Genomic DNA, 20,012 nt, shown 5'->3' with positions numbered 1-20,012 from the left:
ATACAATACTGGAAAGTGTGAGGTTATGCACTTTGGCAGGAAAAATCGTAGAGCAAGTTATTATCTTAATGGCAAGAAACTGGAAAGTACTGAAGTACAAAGGGATCTGGGGGTCCTGGTGCACGAAACTCAAAAGATTAGAATGCAGGTGCAGCAAGTGATTAAGAAGGCCAATGGAATGTTGGCTTTCATTGCTAGGGGGATAGAATATAAAAATATGGAGGTATTGCTTCAGTTGCACAAGGTATTGGTGAGACCGCACCTGGAATACTGCATACAGTTTTGGTGTCCATACTTAAGAAAGGACATACTTGCTCTCGAGTCAGTACAAAGAAGGTTCACTCGGTTAATCCCGGGGATGAGGGGATGGACATATGAGGAGAGGTTGAGTAGATTGGGACTCTACTCATTGGAGTTCAGAAGAATGAGAGGCGATCTTATTGAAACATTGTGAAGGGGTTGGATCGGGTGGATGCGGGGAGGATGTTCCCGATGATGGAGGAAACTAGAACTAGGGGGCATAGTCTTAGAATAAGGGGCTGCTCTTTCAAAACTGAGATGAGGAGGAACTACTTCACTCAGAGGGTGGTAGGTCCATGGAATATGCTGCCCCAAAAAGCTGTAGAAGCTACATCATTACATAAATTTAAAACAGAAATAGACAGTTTCCTAGAAGTAAAGGGAATTAAGGGTTACGGGGAGCGGGCAGGAATTTGGACATGAGTCTAGGTTCGGATCGGTCATGGCCCTGTGGGTAGCGGAGCAGGCCCAGGGGCCGTGTAGCCTGATCCTGCTCCTATTTCATGTGTCTAATTCTGTTAGATTCAGGAGATGGTTCTGTGATAGTGGATTGGCGGTTAGGATCAGATCAGCCATGATCTTATTGAATGGCGGAGCAGGCTCGAGGGGCCGATTGGCCTACTCCTGCTCCTATTTCTTATGTTCTTATGTCCTGCTGCGGTCGCCATTTTCTGTAAGGGGTTTTCCTGAGAGATGACCCTGAGGTTTCTCTCTCCAGAGGCCTCTCTCTCTTGCACAGTAAAACCTTGAGTGGTTCGATCCACTCGCCCCTTAGATTCTATACTCTGGACTTTGGGGCAGGAACTACAATGTAGAGAAAAACTCTTGTAGACCAAGTTTGATGAAGCAAAATTAAATTTTATTGCATAAGGAAAAATATCAAATCAAATGCAAGCAGATAAGAGAGTACATGGGAGGGAAAAACACTAAACAAATCATAACGACACAGTACTAACTAAGGCAAATACAGGCATCTTATACTCTACAAAGATCATCATGAAATAAGGAAACACGGAACATCGAGGGACAACAACTCATGTTAATTGTACCCTTAAATCCACCCCCTTAATTAAACCTATCTAGATCTGATTGTGAAGGGCCAGAAACATGCTCACCAATCCCACTAGGAAGTGCAAGGTTTTGAAATCGAGCCTGTGTTTGGCCCTTTCAGGCGTTTCGTCTCCACGTGGATCGTGGAGCCCCCGCGAGCTGCGCCACACCTCTCTCCTGAGGTGGGGGTCGGGGGCGGCTGGACACCGGCAGTCCTGGATGTCGGCGGGGTCGAGGATCGTCGGCTCGACCCTGGTCAGAGGAGCCTTGGGCTGGCTCCCATCGCTTCTTCAGTTTGTTTTTATCTCTTCTCCTTCCAACCGGGGTGGCTGGAAGGTTTCACCTCTTGGGGTTTTCATTTTTTTGTTTCTTCTCCCAAGTTGGGTCGATGGCCTCTCATTCCGGCAACGGCCCGGGGATGGTCGATGATCTCCTGATGTGTTTCCCCGGGGCGGGACGCCGGCTTTGAGACGGCCTTCTTGATGTTGGCTTTCTTCTTCCTCCTCTGAGTGCCTGCTTCTTCTGAGTATCCGGATTCAAGCTTCTCTCCAACTGCCGAAAAGTCTTCCAGATATACCTTTCTTCCAGAAACTTCCGTCTCCCGCCCAAAATCAGGTTAGTCTTTGTTTAACTTTTGGCAGGCTGGGAGCACAGCGGGGTAGTTATTATATTTTAAAATATTTTAAACGGCCGGTAAAGGCCCATCTCTAGTCTGGAATGACCTTCATTGTTTTTAATGTCCTGCTGATCTCGTTATCTAGTCCTGGGTGCTGTTCTCATGAATATGAAATTGTCCTCTTTGTCTGGATCAACATTTAGATGGCCTCTGTCTCCAGGCCGATCTTGACTGGATCTGCATCTAATCCATATGCATATGTGTGGTTCTGGTTTCGTTCTCTCAGAAACGGCTTCCAGAACTTGCTGTGGGTTGAATCCACAAAGCTGTCTGAGGTTGCGCAGGAACCATTTTAAAGTGTCCCAATAAGCTGGTCACATGGTATGGTGGCCATTTTGTATGCCCCTTTTCCTGGGCTTTTAATACAGTCTTTAAAATCATGGCCTCTTCTGCCATTTGACCCTTATTAATACAAAGTCCAATTTTGCGACTCCTACAGTAAGCATATTGGGACAGGGGAAAGCAAAGGGAAAGCGTGAATATTCGTCCACCATAGTCAGTAAGTAGGTGTCCCGCGTTGAGGAAGGCAATGGCCCTTTAAAGTCAATGCTGAGTCGCTGCATAGGCTGCATAGCGTGTATGAGCGAGCCATCCGATGAACGGAAGAATTGCGGTTTTAATTCCGCACAAATTTGACAGGAGGAGCACGTTCTTTTCACATCTTCCGTAGAAAATGGGAGATTTTTAGATCGCACAAAGTGCAACATACGGGTAATGCCAGGATGGCATAAGTCAGTATGAAGATCCGCAAGTCGAGGTTGACATAGAAGAGCAGAATGCCCACATGAGGGTATCCGGGGCCACATTCTCTTTGCTGGGTCGATAATGTATGGTGTATCCAAAGGTGGCCAATTCCATCCTCCAGAGTTGTATTTTGTTATTCTTGATCTTAGTGCGTTTCCGGTTAGCCAGCATAAAGGCCACGGAGCGCTGATCGGTTATAAGTGTGAAATGGCGATGAGCGAGAAAATGACTCCATTTACGTACAGCTTCGATGATGGCTGTAGCCTCCTTCTCGACAGGAGGATAATGGAGCTCGCTGCCCTGCAAAGTTCTGGACAGAAATGCAACGGGTCGACCACCTTGATTCAGAGATCGCCACATCCGATGCATCACACTCGACCACGAAAGGAAGATTTTCATCAATGGAATGAAGCGTGGCTTTTTCCAGTTGTCGCTTGAGGAGGTTGAAAGCTGAAATAGCCGTTGCCTCCAATGGAAATGACTTTGCGTGAAGCAGGGGCTGGATCTTGTCGGAGAAGTGGGGTATCCATTTCTCATAATAGGCGAACATGCCGAGTGCCCGATGAAGAGAGCCGAGATTCGTAGGGAGAGGGAGCTCCTGAAGCGGACGAAGTCGCTCCGGATCCAGTTTGATGACACCGTTGCCCACCCAGTAGCCAAGGATGTTGACTGATGGTACTGATTTCACAGATTTGGACTCATTTAAGGTTAAGTTGCGATGACGGAGAATGTCAAAAAATTTCTAGAGGTTGGCATCATGCTCCTTCTGGTCATGACCAGCAATGGTGATATTATCCAGATACGGAAAAGTGTCCGTTAAGTTCTCCTGTTTGACTAGGCTATACATTGCCCGTTGAAAGACGGCCACCCCATTGGTGACCCCAAATAGAAGGCGACAAAACTGGTAAAGCCGACCATTGGCCTCAAAGGCCGTATACTTTTTGTCAGAGTCCTTTAACGGAACTTGATGATATGCACTCTTTAAATCAAAGGTTGAAAATACCTTGTAATTAGTAAGGTTATTGACCATGTCATCGATGCGTGGTAGTGGGTAGGCATCCAGGTTGGTATAGTGGTTAATAGTTTGCGAGTAATCGATGCAAAGACGTTTCTTGTGTTGCTTCAGAGGATTTTTGACAACGACTTCAGCCCGCCAGGAAGATGAACATGGCTCAATGATACCGTCAGCTAGAAGGCGGGAGATTTCTGCCTCGATAAAGGATCGATCATCTTGGCTGAAACGTCGTGATTTAGTGACTATGGGCTTACATCGGGAGGAAAGCTTGGCAAACAAGGAGGGCTCGTCGAGCGAAGCTGCCGAAAGCGCACAAAATGGTACTTTGGAAATAGTAAGCTCCGACTTTGACCCTCCAAACTCGAAATGAGTCTTTTGTGTTGTTTCTGGAAATCCTGTCCCAGGAGCACATCACTGCATAGATTCTTGAGCACCCCGAGCCGGGTGGAGAAATAAGTGTGGCCATTGAGAATAAGGTCGACAAGACAAAAGCCAGAAGAATTGGTGGTCAGTGTCGTCAGAGCCATTGGAATTTCCCTGTCTGAGGGGTAAATACGCAGTTTTAACTTACTGACAGCCCGCTCACTAATGAAGCTGTCAAAGCTGCATGAGTCGATTAGTGCACTCAAAATGTGTCCATTTACCGAACCCTTCCTGGCTGCATGGGACAGACTTTGGGGAAAAACAGCGGTGATGGGAGGAGGGGCAGTTTTACCCTTGACAGCTGTAACCTTAGTAGTGGTTCTTGGGGGAGGAGCAGTTTTATAGATTGCAGCTGTAACCTTAGTAGTGGCTTTTGGGGGAGTAGCAGTTTTATAGATAGTAGCTGCAAAACTAACAGGAGCTCTCAACTGGTATACCTTAGAAAAGTGGCCTTTCTTACTAACAGCGGCTCTTGACTGGCATACCTTAGAAAAGTGACATTTCTTGCTGCAATGATTGCAAGTTGCATTACGGGCAGGACAAAATTTCCTATAATGGAACGCACCTCCACAGAAGAAACACTTCCTTCCAGATTGCCAAGATGCCGCTAGGGCGGGGTCGTCATCAGTGTAGGTTTCTAGGGTAGGGTTATCATCAGCCAGGTTGTAGTCGTCATCCGTGAGGGCTTCCGCCCGAGGCCTATCGAAGGAGTCACTAAAAGTGATAGCAGCAACCCGTGGACGTGGTGAAAGACAGGTATCTGCATTCGTCTTTGCTAAGTCCAGAGAACATGCCTGGTCATAGGCAGCCTGTTACTTGAGGGTTTTATTCTCCAACAGATGCTGACGTATGAAGGGAGACGCAATCCCATTAATAAAGGAATCACAAATTAACTGCTCCTGGCACTGCTCAGCGGTAACAGCTTTAAGATTACAATCCTTGCTGAGCCTGCAAAGTTTCTGAAGGAATTCGTCAAGTGATTCCCCGGGTTGTTGTCGAACTGTGACCAGTAGAAGCCGAGCAGAAATTTCATTTGGGGGCTTGACATATAGCTGCTGTAGTATTTTGGATAGTGGCGTCATAGTCTACACAGTCTTCGATATAATCAAACACATGAGGGGATACATAATTAGCAAGTATCTCTAATTTATCAGGAACATTCTCACCACACACCCTGAGGAAGTTGCTGAAAGTACGATACCAGTGTTTCCATACCTTAGCAGCTGTAAGTGAATTCGGGTCCAGGTCGAGACGGGCGGGTCTGAGTAGTTTCTCCATGATGGATCGATTACTTGTCTGAGTTCCCTTCTACGGTTCGAGTCGTAGCTGGCTGTTCCCGAAATCACCCAAAGCGTGGAGTCGATATCAAGTTGATTAAATTGACGTAATCAAACTCACTATGCACTTGGTTTGAGCATAAAGCAAGGCTTTAATCAACTTGTTTCAGAACATGGAGGTCAAGTTGTACTTCACTAGTCCCTGGCAAGCTGGGCCCACGCCTGAATATTTATACTCCTTGGACGGCGCCACCAGCTGGCCGTCCAGCGTTATTTCACGAGTAGTTTCTTGATGAATGATGAGATTTATAACAAGGAGTAGTTTGGATTTCTGATGATCCAAATTTTAGCTTCAGAGTTGAGAACCAATCGAGGAATGTCTTGAATAATGGATAAGAATTGTCTTCAGAGCATCTAAATTTAAACTTCAGCTGATCATTATTGGTACTCCCTAATTATCAGAGCAGTTTCTGGTGACAAAGTAACTCACAAACTTCCACTTTTCAGAGATGTTTTCCTTATTTCATACTGTACATGTCTTTTTGTAATGGTGTACTGATCGTTCTTTTATATTATGATTTCTGAGATAAAATTCAGGATTTAAATATGAAATCTTATTCTTATTACAGATCATCTTGGAATTTGATTTCTTTCATATCCAACCATTTATAGGCTGTTATCGAGATCATCTAAAAATTTATGATGGTTCCAGTACTCGCTCACCAATCCTTAAAGGACCATCTTGTGGCAAAATGGCCCCAGCAGTAATTTCTTCCCAGCATAAATTATTAATTGCATTTTTCTCAGGCCGACACAAACACACTCAGGGATTCAGTGCTAAGTATCGATTCGGTAATAATCCTTTGTTATAATAATTGGTGTGCTGTTCTCAATTTATTTCTATAATATATATATAATTGAAAAATCACATGCATTTCAGCACATTGCTTATTTCTTTCATTTTACAGTTAAATGTGGGGGAATGTTGATCGCTTCACCAACCAAAATTATAGGTAGATTTGAACACAAAGGTTCCAGGAATCCAAATGAAGTGTCAAACTGTTTTTGGCTGGTCCAGGCACATAAAGGACATAAGGTATGAATGTAACATGTTGAAACATAGTAATGCAATCTTATAGTTCAGAACAAATATCTGTTCCTGATGTTTATGACATACAGCAAAACAATGGGGTATGTTTTCAGCTGCTAAATCTGATACAGGAAACTTTGGTTTATCCGGAGGTTGTATGTCCGGAAACCTCGATCTACCGGCAGAAATCAGGAGCCATTTTGTTAGGTTTTTTTGCTTCTCGTGGCTTTTTTTTCAACAGTCAGGCTGTGCAAAGTCTCTCTGAAGCTGTTGCTAAGCTACAGAGACGCTTCTAAGGTACGGCCGACTGTTTAGAAGCCGTTGCTAAGCAACAGTGTTTGTTGCCAGATACGGAGCTGCAAATCTCCGTATGCTTCAACATTAACGCTGGTATGTCCGGCAGTTTTGATAGATCGGCAACAGCTCGGTCCCGTCGGTGCCGGATATAACAAAGTTTCCTGTACTTGGTGGTAAAAGGGGCAGAAAACTGAAAAAGTATTGGCAGCCAGAACTTGAAGTTCCACTGTATGAGAAGAGAACTTATTAGCACTGATATTATGGTATTATTTTAATGTCTACTGATTAATAGTACCACCTAGGGACTCATTAATGGTTAATTAGTTCTGATTTACATTAGTGCAATAAATTCTCTAACAGTGCTTGGTGTTCCAAACATTATTTTTAGTTATTGTATTTCTGGGATAGGCAAACATGCTGCAACATGTGCTGTCCAGTATTGCTGTAGGAGACAAAAGGAAGAATGAAGGTGTAACAGGTACCTGCTACATTGTATGGTATAGGTTAATGCATATTTTCCCAGGAGTGTGTTCATTCATACATCAAACCAATGTTATTAAGCTCGCCTAACGGGAGGAGGATTTGACAGCTGATTGCTAGAGATGATGAGCTAGTGTTGAAATGTAGTTCATGATCCCCAATCACCTCGAGGTTGAAATGCAATAAGGCCCATGCGCAGATTGGGGTACTGGTCTTTGACCTTTGGAATGCTGAAGCACTGACTCGGGTGCCTGCAATGCTCTGGCAGTTGTCACATGCTTGACCCTCAGAAGGTCCCCAAAATAGTGAGGGTTTTCAGAATTCTGCATAACATTGCTCTTGATAGAGCCACCAGCATGCATTCACATGTTGCAAGATAATTACAGATGAGGAAGACTGTTCTGCCCATCTTAATTCATCCATCCAGAGAGATCCTTATGTCCTCCCATTGTAGACCACGTCCACGAGTAACAGTGGTTTTCTAGTGCATAGACAAATAACTACTGCAATTCCTCCTGCAGGGCAATCTGGAGTCTTTCTCCAAATTATAGAATGGTTACAGCACAGAAGGAGGCCATTTGGCCCGTTGAGCCTGTGCCAGCTCTTTGCAAGAGCACTTCAGCTAGTCCCACCTCCCACCCCGCACCGCCCCCCCCCCCCCGCCCTTTCCCTGTAGCCCTGCAAATTTTTTCCTTCAGGTACTTATCCAATTCCCTTTTGAAAACCATGATTGAGTCTGCCTCCATCACCTTTTCAAGCAGTGCATTCCAGTATCTAACCACTCACTGCATTAAAATGTTTTTCCTCATGTTGCCTTTGCTTCTTTTGCCAATCACCTTAAATCTGTGTCCTGTGGTTCGGGACCCTTCCACCAATGGGAACAGTTTCTCTCTATCTACTCTGTCTGGACCCCTCAGGATTTTGAACACCTCTATCAAATCACCTGTCAACCTTCTCTGCTCTAAGGAGAACAATCCCAGCTTCTCTAGTCTATCCACGTAACTTAAATCCCTCATCCCTGGAATCATTCTCATAAATCTTTTCTGCACCCTCTCTAAGTCCTTCATGTCCTTCCTAAAGTGCAGTGCCCAGAATTGGACACAATACTCCAGTTGAGGCTGAACCAGTGTTTTATAAAGGTTCATCATAACTTTCTTGCTTTTGTACTCTATGCCTCTATTTATAAAGCCCAGGATCCCGTATACTTTGTTAACCGCTTTCTCAACCTGCCCTGCCACCTTCAACGATTTGTGCACATGTACCCCCAGGTCACTGTTCATGCACCCCTTTTAGGATTGTACCCTTTAGTTTATATTGCTTCTCCTTGTTCTTTGCACTTTTCTGTGTTAAATTTAATCTGCCACGTGTCCGCCAATTTCACCAGCCTATCTATGTCCTCTTGAAGTCTATCACTATCCTCACTGTTCACTACACTTCCAAGTTTTGTGTCATCTGCAGATTTTGAAATTGTGCCCTGTATACTCAAGTCCAAGTCATTAATATATATCAAGAAAAGCAGTGGTCCTAGTATCGACCCCTGGGGAACACCACTGTATTCATTCCTCCAGTCCGAAAAACAACCGTTCACCACTACTCTCTGTTTCCTGTCACTTAGCCAATTTCGTATCCATGCTGCCACTGTCCCTTTTGTTATGTTCATTAATAACTAGACATTCTTATTATGAACAGCTAGCTTCTAGCTAGTCATTTATTCAGTACACGTTCTCTAGGTACAGCATCTGTAGAGATTCAGCATGTGTACCTCTGTGTGCAGGCAGCCATCTTGACTACTGCCTTCTGGGTAGCCTAGTGCATCGTGGGTAGTGTAGTCTGAAACACATACAACTAAATATACAGCTCCATACAGCTCTATAGCTCCACCTAGTGTACTATTCTAGAATGACATGTTATTGATCATTACACCTTTTATTCCACTGTCTTCAACCTTGCTGGCAAGCCTATTATGTGGAACTTTATCAAATGCCTTTTGGAAGTCCATGTACACTACATGAACCGCATTGCCCTCATCAACCTCTGTTACCTCATAAAGAAATCCGATCAAGTTAGTTAAACACGATTTGCTTTCAACAAATCCATGCTGGCTTTCCTTAATTAATCCACACTTGTCCAAATGACTGTTAACTTTGTCCTTGATTATCATTTCTGAAAGCTTCCTCACTACTGAGGTTAAACTGACTGGCCTGTAGATGCTGGGTTTATCCTTACACCCTTTTTTGAACAAGGGTGTAACATTTGCAATTCTCCAGTCCTCTGGCACCACCACCTCCCCCAGTATTTAAGGAGGATTGGAATATTATGGCAGTACCTCCACGATTTCCTCCTTAATTTCCCTCAGCATCCTAGGATACATCTTATCCATTCCTGGTGACTTACCAACTTTAAGTACAGACAGTCTTTCTAGTACCTCCTCTTTATCAATTTTTAACTCATCCAGTATCTCCACTACCTCCTCTTTCACTGACTTTGGCAGCATCTTCTTCCTTGGTGAAGACAGAAGCAAAGTACTCATTTAATACTTCAACCATACCCTCTGCCTCCATGCTTAGGTCTCCTTTTTGGTCTCAAATTGGATCTACCCCTCCTCTTGCTATCCATTTACTATTTATATGCCTGTGGAAGACTTTTGAATTCTCTTTTATGTTAGCTACCAATCTATTCTCAGACTCTCCCTTTGCCCCTCTTATTTTATTTTTCACTTCCCCTCTGAACTTTCTATATTCAACCTGATTCTCACATGTATTCTCAATCTGGTATCTGTCATACACGCTCTTTTTCTGCTTCATCTTACTCGCTATCTCTTTCGTCACCCAGGGAGCTGTAGTTGCCCTACCTTTCCCCCTCGTATCTTGACTGTACCCAAACTATCTCCTCTTTAAAGGCTGCCCATTGTTCGATTACAGTTTTGCCTGCCAATCTTTGAATCCAGTTTACCTGGGCCAGATTCGTTCTCAACCCACTGAAATTGGCCTCCCTCCAATTAAGTAATTTTACTCGAGATTTCTCCCTGTCCTTTTCCATAGCTATCTAAACCTTATGATACTATGATCACTGTTTCCTAAATGTTCCTCTACTAGCTTTACTTGCTCTAGTTGACCCATCTCATTCCCCAGAACCAGAGCCAGCAATGTCTCCTTCCTCGTTGTGCTGGAAACGTACTGATCAAGAAAGTTCCCCTGAACACACTTCAGAAATTCTTCCCCCTCTCTGCCCTTTACACTATTACTAGCCCAGTCTATATTTGGATAATCAAAGTCCCCATTATCACTACTCTATAGTTTGTGCACCTCTCTGTAATTTCCCTGCAGATTTGCTCCTCTATACCTTTCCCACTAGTTGGTGACCTATAGAATACATCTAGTAGTGCAATGGCACCTCTATTATTTCTTAACTCTAACCAAATAGATTCTGTCCTTGACCCCTCCAGGACATCCTCTCTCTCCAGCACTGTAACATTCTCCTTAACCAATACTGCCACCCCACCTCCTTTCTTTCCTTTCCTATCTTTCCTGAACACCTTATATCCAGGAATATTTAGTACCCAATCCTGCCCTTTTTTGAGCCAGTTCTCCATTATTGTCACAACATCATATTTCCATGTGTGCAGCTCACCAACCTTATTTACCATGCGTCGTGCACTGTAAACCTATCTTAGATCTTCTTGTATTCTCTCTTAGTCTGACCCCTCCTAACACTGTACTATTTCTTACTCTAGTGCTAGCTGTCTCTCCCAATCCTTTGTGCACTTTATTTCTCCTTTTGAATGCTACATCCTGGTGCTCATCCCCTGCCAAATTAGTTTAAACCCTCCTCAACAGCACTAGCAAACCCCACCGTGAGGACATTGGTTCCGGCTCTGTTGAGATGCAACCTGTCCTGTCTGTACAGGTCCCACCTCCCCCAGAACTGGTCCCAATGTCCCAGGAATCTGAAGCCCTCCCTCCTGCACCATCTCTCCAGCCATGCATTCATCTGCTCTATACTCATATTTCTATACTCACTAGGTTGTGGCACCAGGAGTAATCCAGAGATTACTACCTTTGAGGTCCTGCTTTTTAATCTCTTTCCTAGCTCCCTAAAATCTGCCTGCAGGACCTCATCCCTCTTTCTACCTATGTTGATGGGAAAAGTCTCAAGTTTGACTGCGATACTGGACTTGGTAGCAAAGCCAACACCAGCCTAACAGTCCTTCTCTTTGGGCCGGCCACTCCAGAAGAAAATAAAGTCAGGTCCAGTTTCCTAAAGTGAGTAACGTCAGCGAGACGAGTATCACATAGTGCTACAATGTCTATTTTATATCTGTTTAGTCCTCTGGCAATCAGCACAATTCTGCTTTCAGGTCTATCAGTGGAATCACCTTCTATGAGCGTTTGAACATTCCAAACATCAATGCTGAAAGGGAAAAATTTGGTTCTTGATTTTAGATGTTTTTGACCATACAAATGGGTTTCCTGTCAGCTGTGGCATGCTGACCAAGGAACAGAGAAGCAGGCAATTTTTAGGGCACCTTTTCTAGCCCTTTCTTCATGCCATGGAGGTGAGCAGTGCTGTCCTAGCAAAGGCTGCTTAGTTGCTCAGGGGGCTGCCGAACTCCACTGTCACTTCATTCAGTGAAGAACGACCCTATGCCCTGAGCTGCCTGTGTGCAGATCTGCAACTACAGCTTCCAGTGTAACCACACCTGCTGCTTTGCTGGTTGCCCATCACCGCAGAGTTGGTGGAATGAAGACATTGAAGGTAATGATGAGAAGGAAGGAGATATGAGATGAATAGTACTTGCTTGTGAGATTGATTTCAGTGAGGGAAATTTCTGCAGTTTGCCTCACTCTCTCTGCCCTCTATATCTGAATCCAGTAGGCTACAGTGGATGGTCAGCGGTATCTGATGCACCCATATCAAAGACCTGAGCTTTCCACAAAGCCTTGCTACCATGCCTTCTTAGCCGGATAAGTTAGCATATCTTCCCAGTCTGCTTAATTTGGCACAGCAGTCATCGTGCACCAATGCTGATTTGACGCCAGTGCTACCATTTTGTAGCTCCAGCCTACACCATCTCTTAACCTCCCACAGCTGAACATGCATTCAATAGCATGAATGACCTACCACCAGCGCTATTTAAAGGGAACATCAGCTACTCACAGGTTAGTTGCTGGATTATTTCTTCTGGCTGATGCTGCAATTCCACACGTTTTGGGTGCTTTTCCATACTTGTTAAAAGGTTCAATAATCTACAGGGAGTGGTCTGGCTAGTGCTAATGTACTTTTTTGCTGACATAAAGGTTTGTGCACAAACCAGTTGCTTCCAGACATGGGCGCCTCTTGGTATTGAGCATGATTGGGCAAATGAACAGAGGCCACGCAGAGCAGGGCAAGATGCTGGAAGAGGGAGGAGGAGGGGGAGACAGGCTTTTAGCAGGAGGCCATATCCGCAGAGGGTCTTTAGGGAGAAAATCTGTTGGAGAACAGATTTCAGAAGTGCTGTGATGTCCTGGAAGTCCATTTGCATACTGGTATCCAGAGCCATGATGGCAGCAGTCTGAGCTTTCATGCCAGCAAGGGGAGATTGCAGGATAGCAGTCTGAGCTTCCACTGCAGCACTCGGACATTGGGTGCATGCTGCTTGTGCTGCAATGGAAGCTGAGACATCATCCATCATGGTTGGCTCCACAGTTGCATTGATGGAGGTGGCCACCCGTTCCATGTTGGGAAGGATGGGCTCCAAGCTCTGCGCAAAGCCCTTTGCCAAGTTGGTGCTGACTCTTCCAGGCTCCTTGACATTGAATGCAGGCTTTTTGGGTGGCTTTCCAGTGCGCCAAGCATCTGGGTGTATACACCCATCAGCCGCCTTCTGTAGCCTGGCCCATCAAAGTCATCATCTGAGTCTTCTGCAGCAGAAGTAGTGTGCAACCACGTCCTCCAGTGAGCTGACACCTGCGCTTTCCCCCCTCCCTGGCCCAGTGTCTCACCACATGCAGATCTCTCCTCTATCCGATCCACTAAACTATATGCAGTGTCAGTATCTGAGCTGGTGCCTGCGATTGTGAAATCGAGTGACGGTGTGTTTTCATCTTCACTGTCGTCTTGCTTTTCCTCCACTGGGCAGGTTTCAGTTCTTGGGTATATGAAAGTTAGGGTTGCGGTGAGAGGAGAAAGTAAGAAGTGCATGCTTACACCATCACCAGCTTCTCAGTCAGGAGAGACTGTAGGATGAGGGAGAAGTAGGATGAGAGAAGGAGGATTAGTTTTGCGTATACCTTCATCTTCAATGGCTTCAACTCTGCCAGTAGCTATAGCCTTAGCAATGACCCTTCCCGTAATGGACAGCACCATCTTCTCCATGGGGGTTAGAACATGCAGACGTGCCTTTCCCCCTCCGGTTAGTTCCTGCTGCTTCCGGTTGTGCACCATCTTCTCCTGCAAGAGAGAGGGAAGAGTGTCAGTGAGTGTTATGCAATCTGTTTGAGTGATATGGCTGTTATGGTTGAATAGATGGCAGTGTGTGCAAGCTGAGAGATGTGGGTTTGAGGCTTGCAACAGTGCTAAGTGTGAGGGTGAGGTGAAGCATACGAATGTGAGGTATGAATCCTGATTGATAGAGATTGTTGGTAAGTGAGTGATGGGGGTGTGGTGAATTCAGCAGTGGCTGAAGCTACTAGTGCAGTTGGTAGGATATGGCATTTGAAGATGCATTCGCTTGACCACGCTTGTGAGATCATTAAACTTCTTCCGGCACTGCATCCAGGTCCTTGGGATAATCACCTGGCATTGACCTCGGCAGCTATCTGTTCCCACTGCCTTTTCATAATGTGCCTGGTGGGCCTCCTGCCCCCTTGAGGATACAGGACATCTCTCCGCCTTTCCAGCTCCTCCACCAAGATCTCCAGTGCAGCGTCCAAAAACCTAGGGGTCCGCTCTCTCCCTTGGTCAGCTATTGATCTCTCTTTCCCAGGTCAGATTCAGTTGCAGAACGACTCCAGCACCTGCAGCAATCAAAAGGCACCTCCCCTTTAAGTAGTACAGGCTAGCTTTAAGGCGTGCAGGCTAGCTTTAAGAAATGCAAGTTAGTAACGATATTGGGCCCCTGCTGATGCATGCAGCCAATGAACAGCGAGGAAAGCGCTGGCTGCATGCAGAAATCATTGTAATTAGCAGGCAGCATGAAGTTAGTGTACTGCCTGCATTCCACTCAATGGGCGCGTTTTAATCGGCATTGTGAACCCCACACCCTTTTTCAGAGGCTAACGAATTTATAGCCCCTAGTGTTCACTTTTTGTCAGCCCACCCTTCATTTTTTGAGACTGCCGTTGATGTGGAAACCCATAATTGTGTTGCTTCGGATTTGAAATCACCCTTTGTAGTGAAATACAAATGACACCTGACCCATTCCATATTATTTGAAACTATCCTACTGGCATGAAGGACCCTTATTGTTGACTCATATTGCGAGGGGATGGCAATGATGCTTTTACATTGTAACTTGTGAAAGGACACATGGGGCCTTGACTCATTATTTCATATGAACATCTCAATTTTGGGTTATTTTACTAGAAATATCTGTTCTACAATCCCATTTCTATATAATTTGCCATGAGTACTGTGAATGCCTGTGGTACTGTAGCATCTATATTAGGAACATACAGTATCGCTGCCAAGGGTTGCGTTTGTTGTCTTGTCAGTATATTTTGTATCTCAATCTGTGCCTTAAACTCTTCCCACCTTAAACTGCCATTAACAGCTGGCAGGATTTATATGGACACACGACCCAGGGTCTACATCACAACTGACAGGTTATGTCACATGGGTTCACAACGGAAACCATTACAACTGGGGTTGGGGTTAATATATTAGCATGGATAGAGGATTGGCTAACTAACAGGAAACAGAGAGTCAGGATAAATGGGACATTTTCATGTTGGCAAACTGTAACTAGTGGGGTGCCACAGGGAATCAGTGCTGGGGCCTCAGCTGTTTACAATCTATATTAATGACTTGGATGAAGGGACCGGGTGTAATTTAGCTAAATTTGCTGATGGTACAAAGATAGGTGGGAAAGCAAGTTGTGAAGAGGACACAAATAATCTGCAAAGGGATATAGATAGGTTAAGTGAGTGGGCAAAAATTTGGCAGATGGAGTATAATGTGGGAAAATGTGAGGTTATCCACTTTGGTAGGAAAAATAAAAAAGCCAATTATTATTTAAATGGAGAGAGACTACAAAATGCTGCAGTACAGAGGGATCTGGGGGTCCTTGTACATGAAACACAAAAAGTTAGCATGCAGGTACAGCAAGTAATTAGGAAGGCAAATGGAATGTTGGCCTTTATTGCAAGGGGAATGGAGTATAAAAGTAGGGAAGTCTTGCTACAACTGTACAGGGCATTGGTGAGACCACACCTGGAGTACTGCATACAGCTTTGGTCTCTTTATTTAAGGAGAGATATACTTGCATTGGAGGCAGTTCAGAGAAGGTTCACTAAGTTGATTCCTGAGATGAAGGGGTTGTCTTATGAAGAAAGGTTGAGCAGGTTGGGCCTATACTCATTGGAGTTTAGAAGAATGAGAGGTGATCTTATTGAAACATATAAGATTCTGAGGGGGCTTGACAGGGTAGATGCAGAGAGGATGTTTCCCCTCGTGGGGAAATCTAGAACTAGGGGGCATAGTTTCAGAATAAGGGGTCACCCATTTAAAACAGAGATGAGGAGGAATTTCTTCTCTGAGGGTTCGTGAATCTTTTGAATTCTCTACCCCAGGAAGCTGAGGAGGCTGGGTCATTGAGTATATTTAAGGTGGAGATAGACAGATTTTTGAACGATAAGGGAGTCAAGGGTTATGGGGAGCGGGCAGGAAAGTGGAGTTGAGGCCAAGACCAGATGAGCCATGATCTTATTGAATGGCGGAGCAGGCTCGAGGGGCCAAATGGCCTACTCCTGCTCCTATTTCTTACATTCTTATGTAACTGAGAGACAGGAGGTTAGGACATAAAATTGCAAAGTGACACAAACTATGTTTTCATGCATGTGAGAGGAAGAAGGAGGAAGTTTAAAAGTGACTATAGTTTATCAAATCTGGGACGATCACTTGGGGGTCAATTGGTAATACAGTGTAAAGCAACGGTGTTAATCACTGGAAAGAAAGAACTGTCAGAGAGTAAAGAGACAGGGATAAGATTTGATTTTAGACCATGAGTATACAAATGAAAAATGTTTTAATTGATAATTAGTTTTAGAACTTAAATAGTTAAAAAGCAGACATTACTTCAGAATGAAGATCAAAGATTAGAACTTTAGAGCAGAAAACATGACAAAACTACTTAGAGCACACTAAACAGTGCATGGTTTTAATTTTGAGAAGACACTTTTTTAATGAGAGTGCAGTAATCCTGTAATACTGAAGTGAGGAATTTTAGCCTTTGAATCTCAGGCTGTGGGAAAGATTCCTAAAATGTAACGCAACATGGAATCATTCTCAGTTGCCCTTGTGAAGATGGATGCTGTTAAGTCCGTGAATGATTGAGACACGGACCATCAGGAGTGAAAACATACAGATCTTTACTGGTGGAAATCAATAGCGAAACTAAACAACAGAGGCTTTCTAGCGCCTTTTATACAGGGGTGGTCACTGCCGGTACTGCAGTCTGAGACCAGTTATTCTCTTAAAGGTACATACACAACAATTCCTCCCCTTTTAGATAAACAGTACATAACATTCATTTAACAACTAAATGATAACGAATTACAATCACCATTACTGTTACTAGATACATTGGTTAAGTTTAAGCAATTATAAGTTCAGTCTTTGAGGAGGCTTCCTGATTCTGTCTGGATAACGCCTCTTTGGGGTATCAGGTTCTTCTGGCAATGTTGCAACGGGATCAATGTCTTTGTTTGGTTCATCTGCTTCCAATATTACCGGTTCTGCGGTAGCTGCAATTGGAACGTCAATTTCATTACCAGGTGTATCAGATCGTGGTGTGGAGTTGACGTTTTCCAGTGACTCTAGAATCTGGTCAGCATGGCATCTTACAATGCTCTCCCCAACGTCCACAGTATACATGAGAGGTCCTTGTCGTGTACAAATCGTTCCTGGCTGCCATTTCTCAGTGCGGTAGTCCCGGGCCAAAACTGGTTGACCTATCTTAAAACTCCTGGTCGGCCTTTCATTCATATTCTGAAACTGCCTGTTCTCCACATCTCTTCGGACGTTTGGCTTAACCAAATCCAAGCAGCACCGTAGTCTTCGATTGAAGAACATCATGGCTGGAGTTTGGTTGGTAACCGCATGTGTCGCATTCCGGTAGGCAAACAAGAAGTTGTCCACCTTGTGTTGTAGGGGTATATCTTCATTACACATTGCCTTGATAGCCTTAGAGTCATAGAGTTATACAGCACAGAAAGAGGCCCTTTGGCCCATCGTGTCTGCGCCGTCCATCAATCCCTGTCCAGTCTAATCCCATTTTCCAGCATTTGGTCCATAGCCTTGTATGCAGTGGCATTTCAAGTGCTCACCCAAATGCTTCTTAAATGTTGTGAGGGTTCCTGCCTCTACCACCCTTTCAGGCAGTGAGTTCCAGATTCCAACCACCCTCTGGGTGAAAAAGTTCCTCCTCAAATTCCCTCTAAATCTCCTGCCCCTTACTCTGAATCTATGCCCCCTTGTTATTGACCCCCCTACTAAGGGGAAAAGTTCCTCTTTATCTACCCTATCTATGCCCCTCATCATTTTGTACACCTCAATCAGGTCCCCCCTCAGCCTTCTTTGCTCCAAGGAAAACAACCCCAGCCTGTTTAGTCTTTCTTCATAGAAGAGGCGCTCCATCCCAGGCAACATCCTGGTGAATCTTCTCTGCACCCTCTCCAAAGCAATCACATCCTTCCTATAGTGAGGCGACCAGAACTGCACACAGTACTCCAGCTGTGGCCTCACCAGCGTTTTGTATAGCTCCATCATAACCTCCCAGCTCTTATATTCTATGCCTCGGCTAATGAAGGCAAGTATCCCATATGCCTTTTTAATCACCTTATCTACCTGTTCCGCTGCCTTCAGGGATCTATGTACATGTACACCAAGGTCCCTCTGACCCTCTGTACTTCCTAGGGTCCTACCACTCATTGTGTATTCCCTTGCCTTATTTGTCCATCCAAAATGCATCACCTCGCACTTTTCAGGGTTAAATTCCATTTGCCACTTTTCCGCCCATCTGACCAACCCGTTTATATCGTCCTGTAGCCTGAGGCTTTCCTCCTCGCAATTTACCACCCCACCAATTTTCGTGTCATCCGTGAACTTACTGATCATACCTTTTACATTCTCATCCGAATCATTTATGTAGATCACAAACAGCAAGGGACCCAGCACCGATCCCTGAGGTACCCCACTGGACACAGGCCTCCAGTCACAAAAGCAACCTTCGACCATCACCCTCTGCCTCCTGCCACTCAGCCAGTTTAGGATCCAACGCGCCAAGGCACCCTGGATCCCATGGGCTCTTACCTTCTTGACCAGTCTCCTATGCGGGACTTTGTCAAAAGCTTTGCTGAAGTCCATGTAAACCACATCCACAGCATTTCCCTCATTCACACACCTAGTCACCCACTCGAAAAATTCAATCAGATTTGTCAGACATGATTTACCCTTGACAAAGCCATGCTGACTATCCCCGATTAATCCTTGCCTCTCCAAGTGGAGACTAATTTTGTCCCTCAGAATTTTTTCCAATAATTTCCCTACCACAGATGTTAGGCTCACTGGCCTGTAATTCCCTGGTTTATCCCTGCTACCCTTCTTGTATAATGGTACTACGTTAGCTGTTCTCCAGTCCTCTGGTACATCCCCTGTGGCCAGTGAGGTTCTGAAAATTTGTGTCAGAGCCCCTGCAATCTCCTCCTTTGCCTCATACAACAGCCTGGGATACATCTCGTCCGGGCCTGGGGACTTATCCACTTTTTGGCCTGCTAAAACCGCTAGTACCTCCTCCCTCACGATGCTAATATGTTCAAGTATGTCACACTCCCCTTGCCCGATTTCTATGTCTACATTGTCTTTCTCCATAGTGAACACAGATGCAAAAAATTCATTTAAAACCCCACCTACATCATCTGGCTCTACACACAGATTGCCACTTTGGTCCCTAATGGGCCCTACCCTTTCCCTGGTTATCCTCTTGCCCTTAATATACTTATAAAACATCTTAGGATTTTCCTTTATTTTGCTCGCCAGTGTTATTTCATGGCCCCTCCTCGCCCTCCTAATTTCTTTTTTAAGTATGCCCCTGCACTTTTTATACTCCTCTAGGGCTTCCTCCGTCTTTAGTCTTTTGTAACTGCCAAAAGCCCCCCTTTTTTTCCTAATGCATTTTTGTATATCCCTTGTCATCCAAGGTTCCCTTTGCTTGTTGGTCCCACCCTTGACCTTTACAGGAACATGTTGGCATTGTACTCTCTCTATTTCCCTTCTGAAAGTCTCCCACTGTTTTGATGTGGATTTTCCTATAAGTAGCTGCTCCCAGTCCACTTTGGCCAGATCCTGCATTATCATATTAAAATCGGCCTTCCCCCAATTTGAATGTTTGGACAAACCTCTCGGCCAATCCATTAGTGGCTGGATGATATGGGGCAGATGTGTAATGCTTAACGCCATTGT

At 44.8% G+C, this 20,012-nt stretch overlaps 1 protein-coding gene across 4 annotated transcripts in view; it reads left to right on the top strand.

The window, feature by feature from the left end:
* The window catches only part of LOC147106565 (high choriolytic enzyme 1-like), a 392,254-nt gene that overhangs the window by 284,052 nt on the left and 88,190 nt on the right, over positions 1-20,012 (top strand). For 3 of the 4 annotated variants that reach the window (XM_086007519.1, XM_086007516.1, XM_086007517.1), the window contains exons 11-12: positions 6,115-6,337; positions 6,454-6,581. In XM_086007519.1, coding sequence (XP_085863645.1) covers positions 6,115-6,337; positions 6,454-6,581 — 351 coding nt within the window. Of the gene's footprint in view, positions 1-6,114; positions 6,338-6,453; positions 6,582-7,280; positions 7,351-20,012 lie in introns of all 4 variants that reach the window. The other variant, XM_086007518.1, reaches the window with a different exon arrangement.

This window comes from Somniosus microcephalus, chromosome 15, assembly GCF_052327205.1.
Source record: "Somniosus microcephalus isolate GS21.2 chromosome 15, FLI_Smic_1.0, whole genome shotgun sequence".
Taxonomy (NCBI): Eukaryota; Metazoa; Chordata; class Chondrichthyes; order Squaliformes; family Somniosidae; genus Somniosus; species Somniosus microcephalus.
Note: the sequence above shows the minus strand (reverse complement) of the source record. Positions and strands in the feature narration are given on the sequence as shown.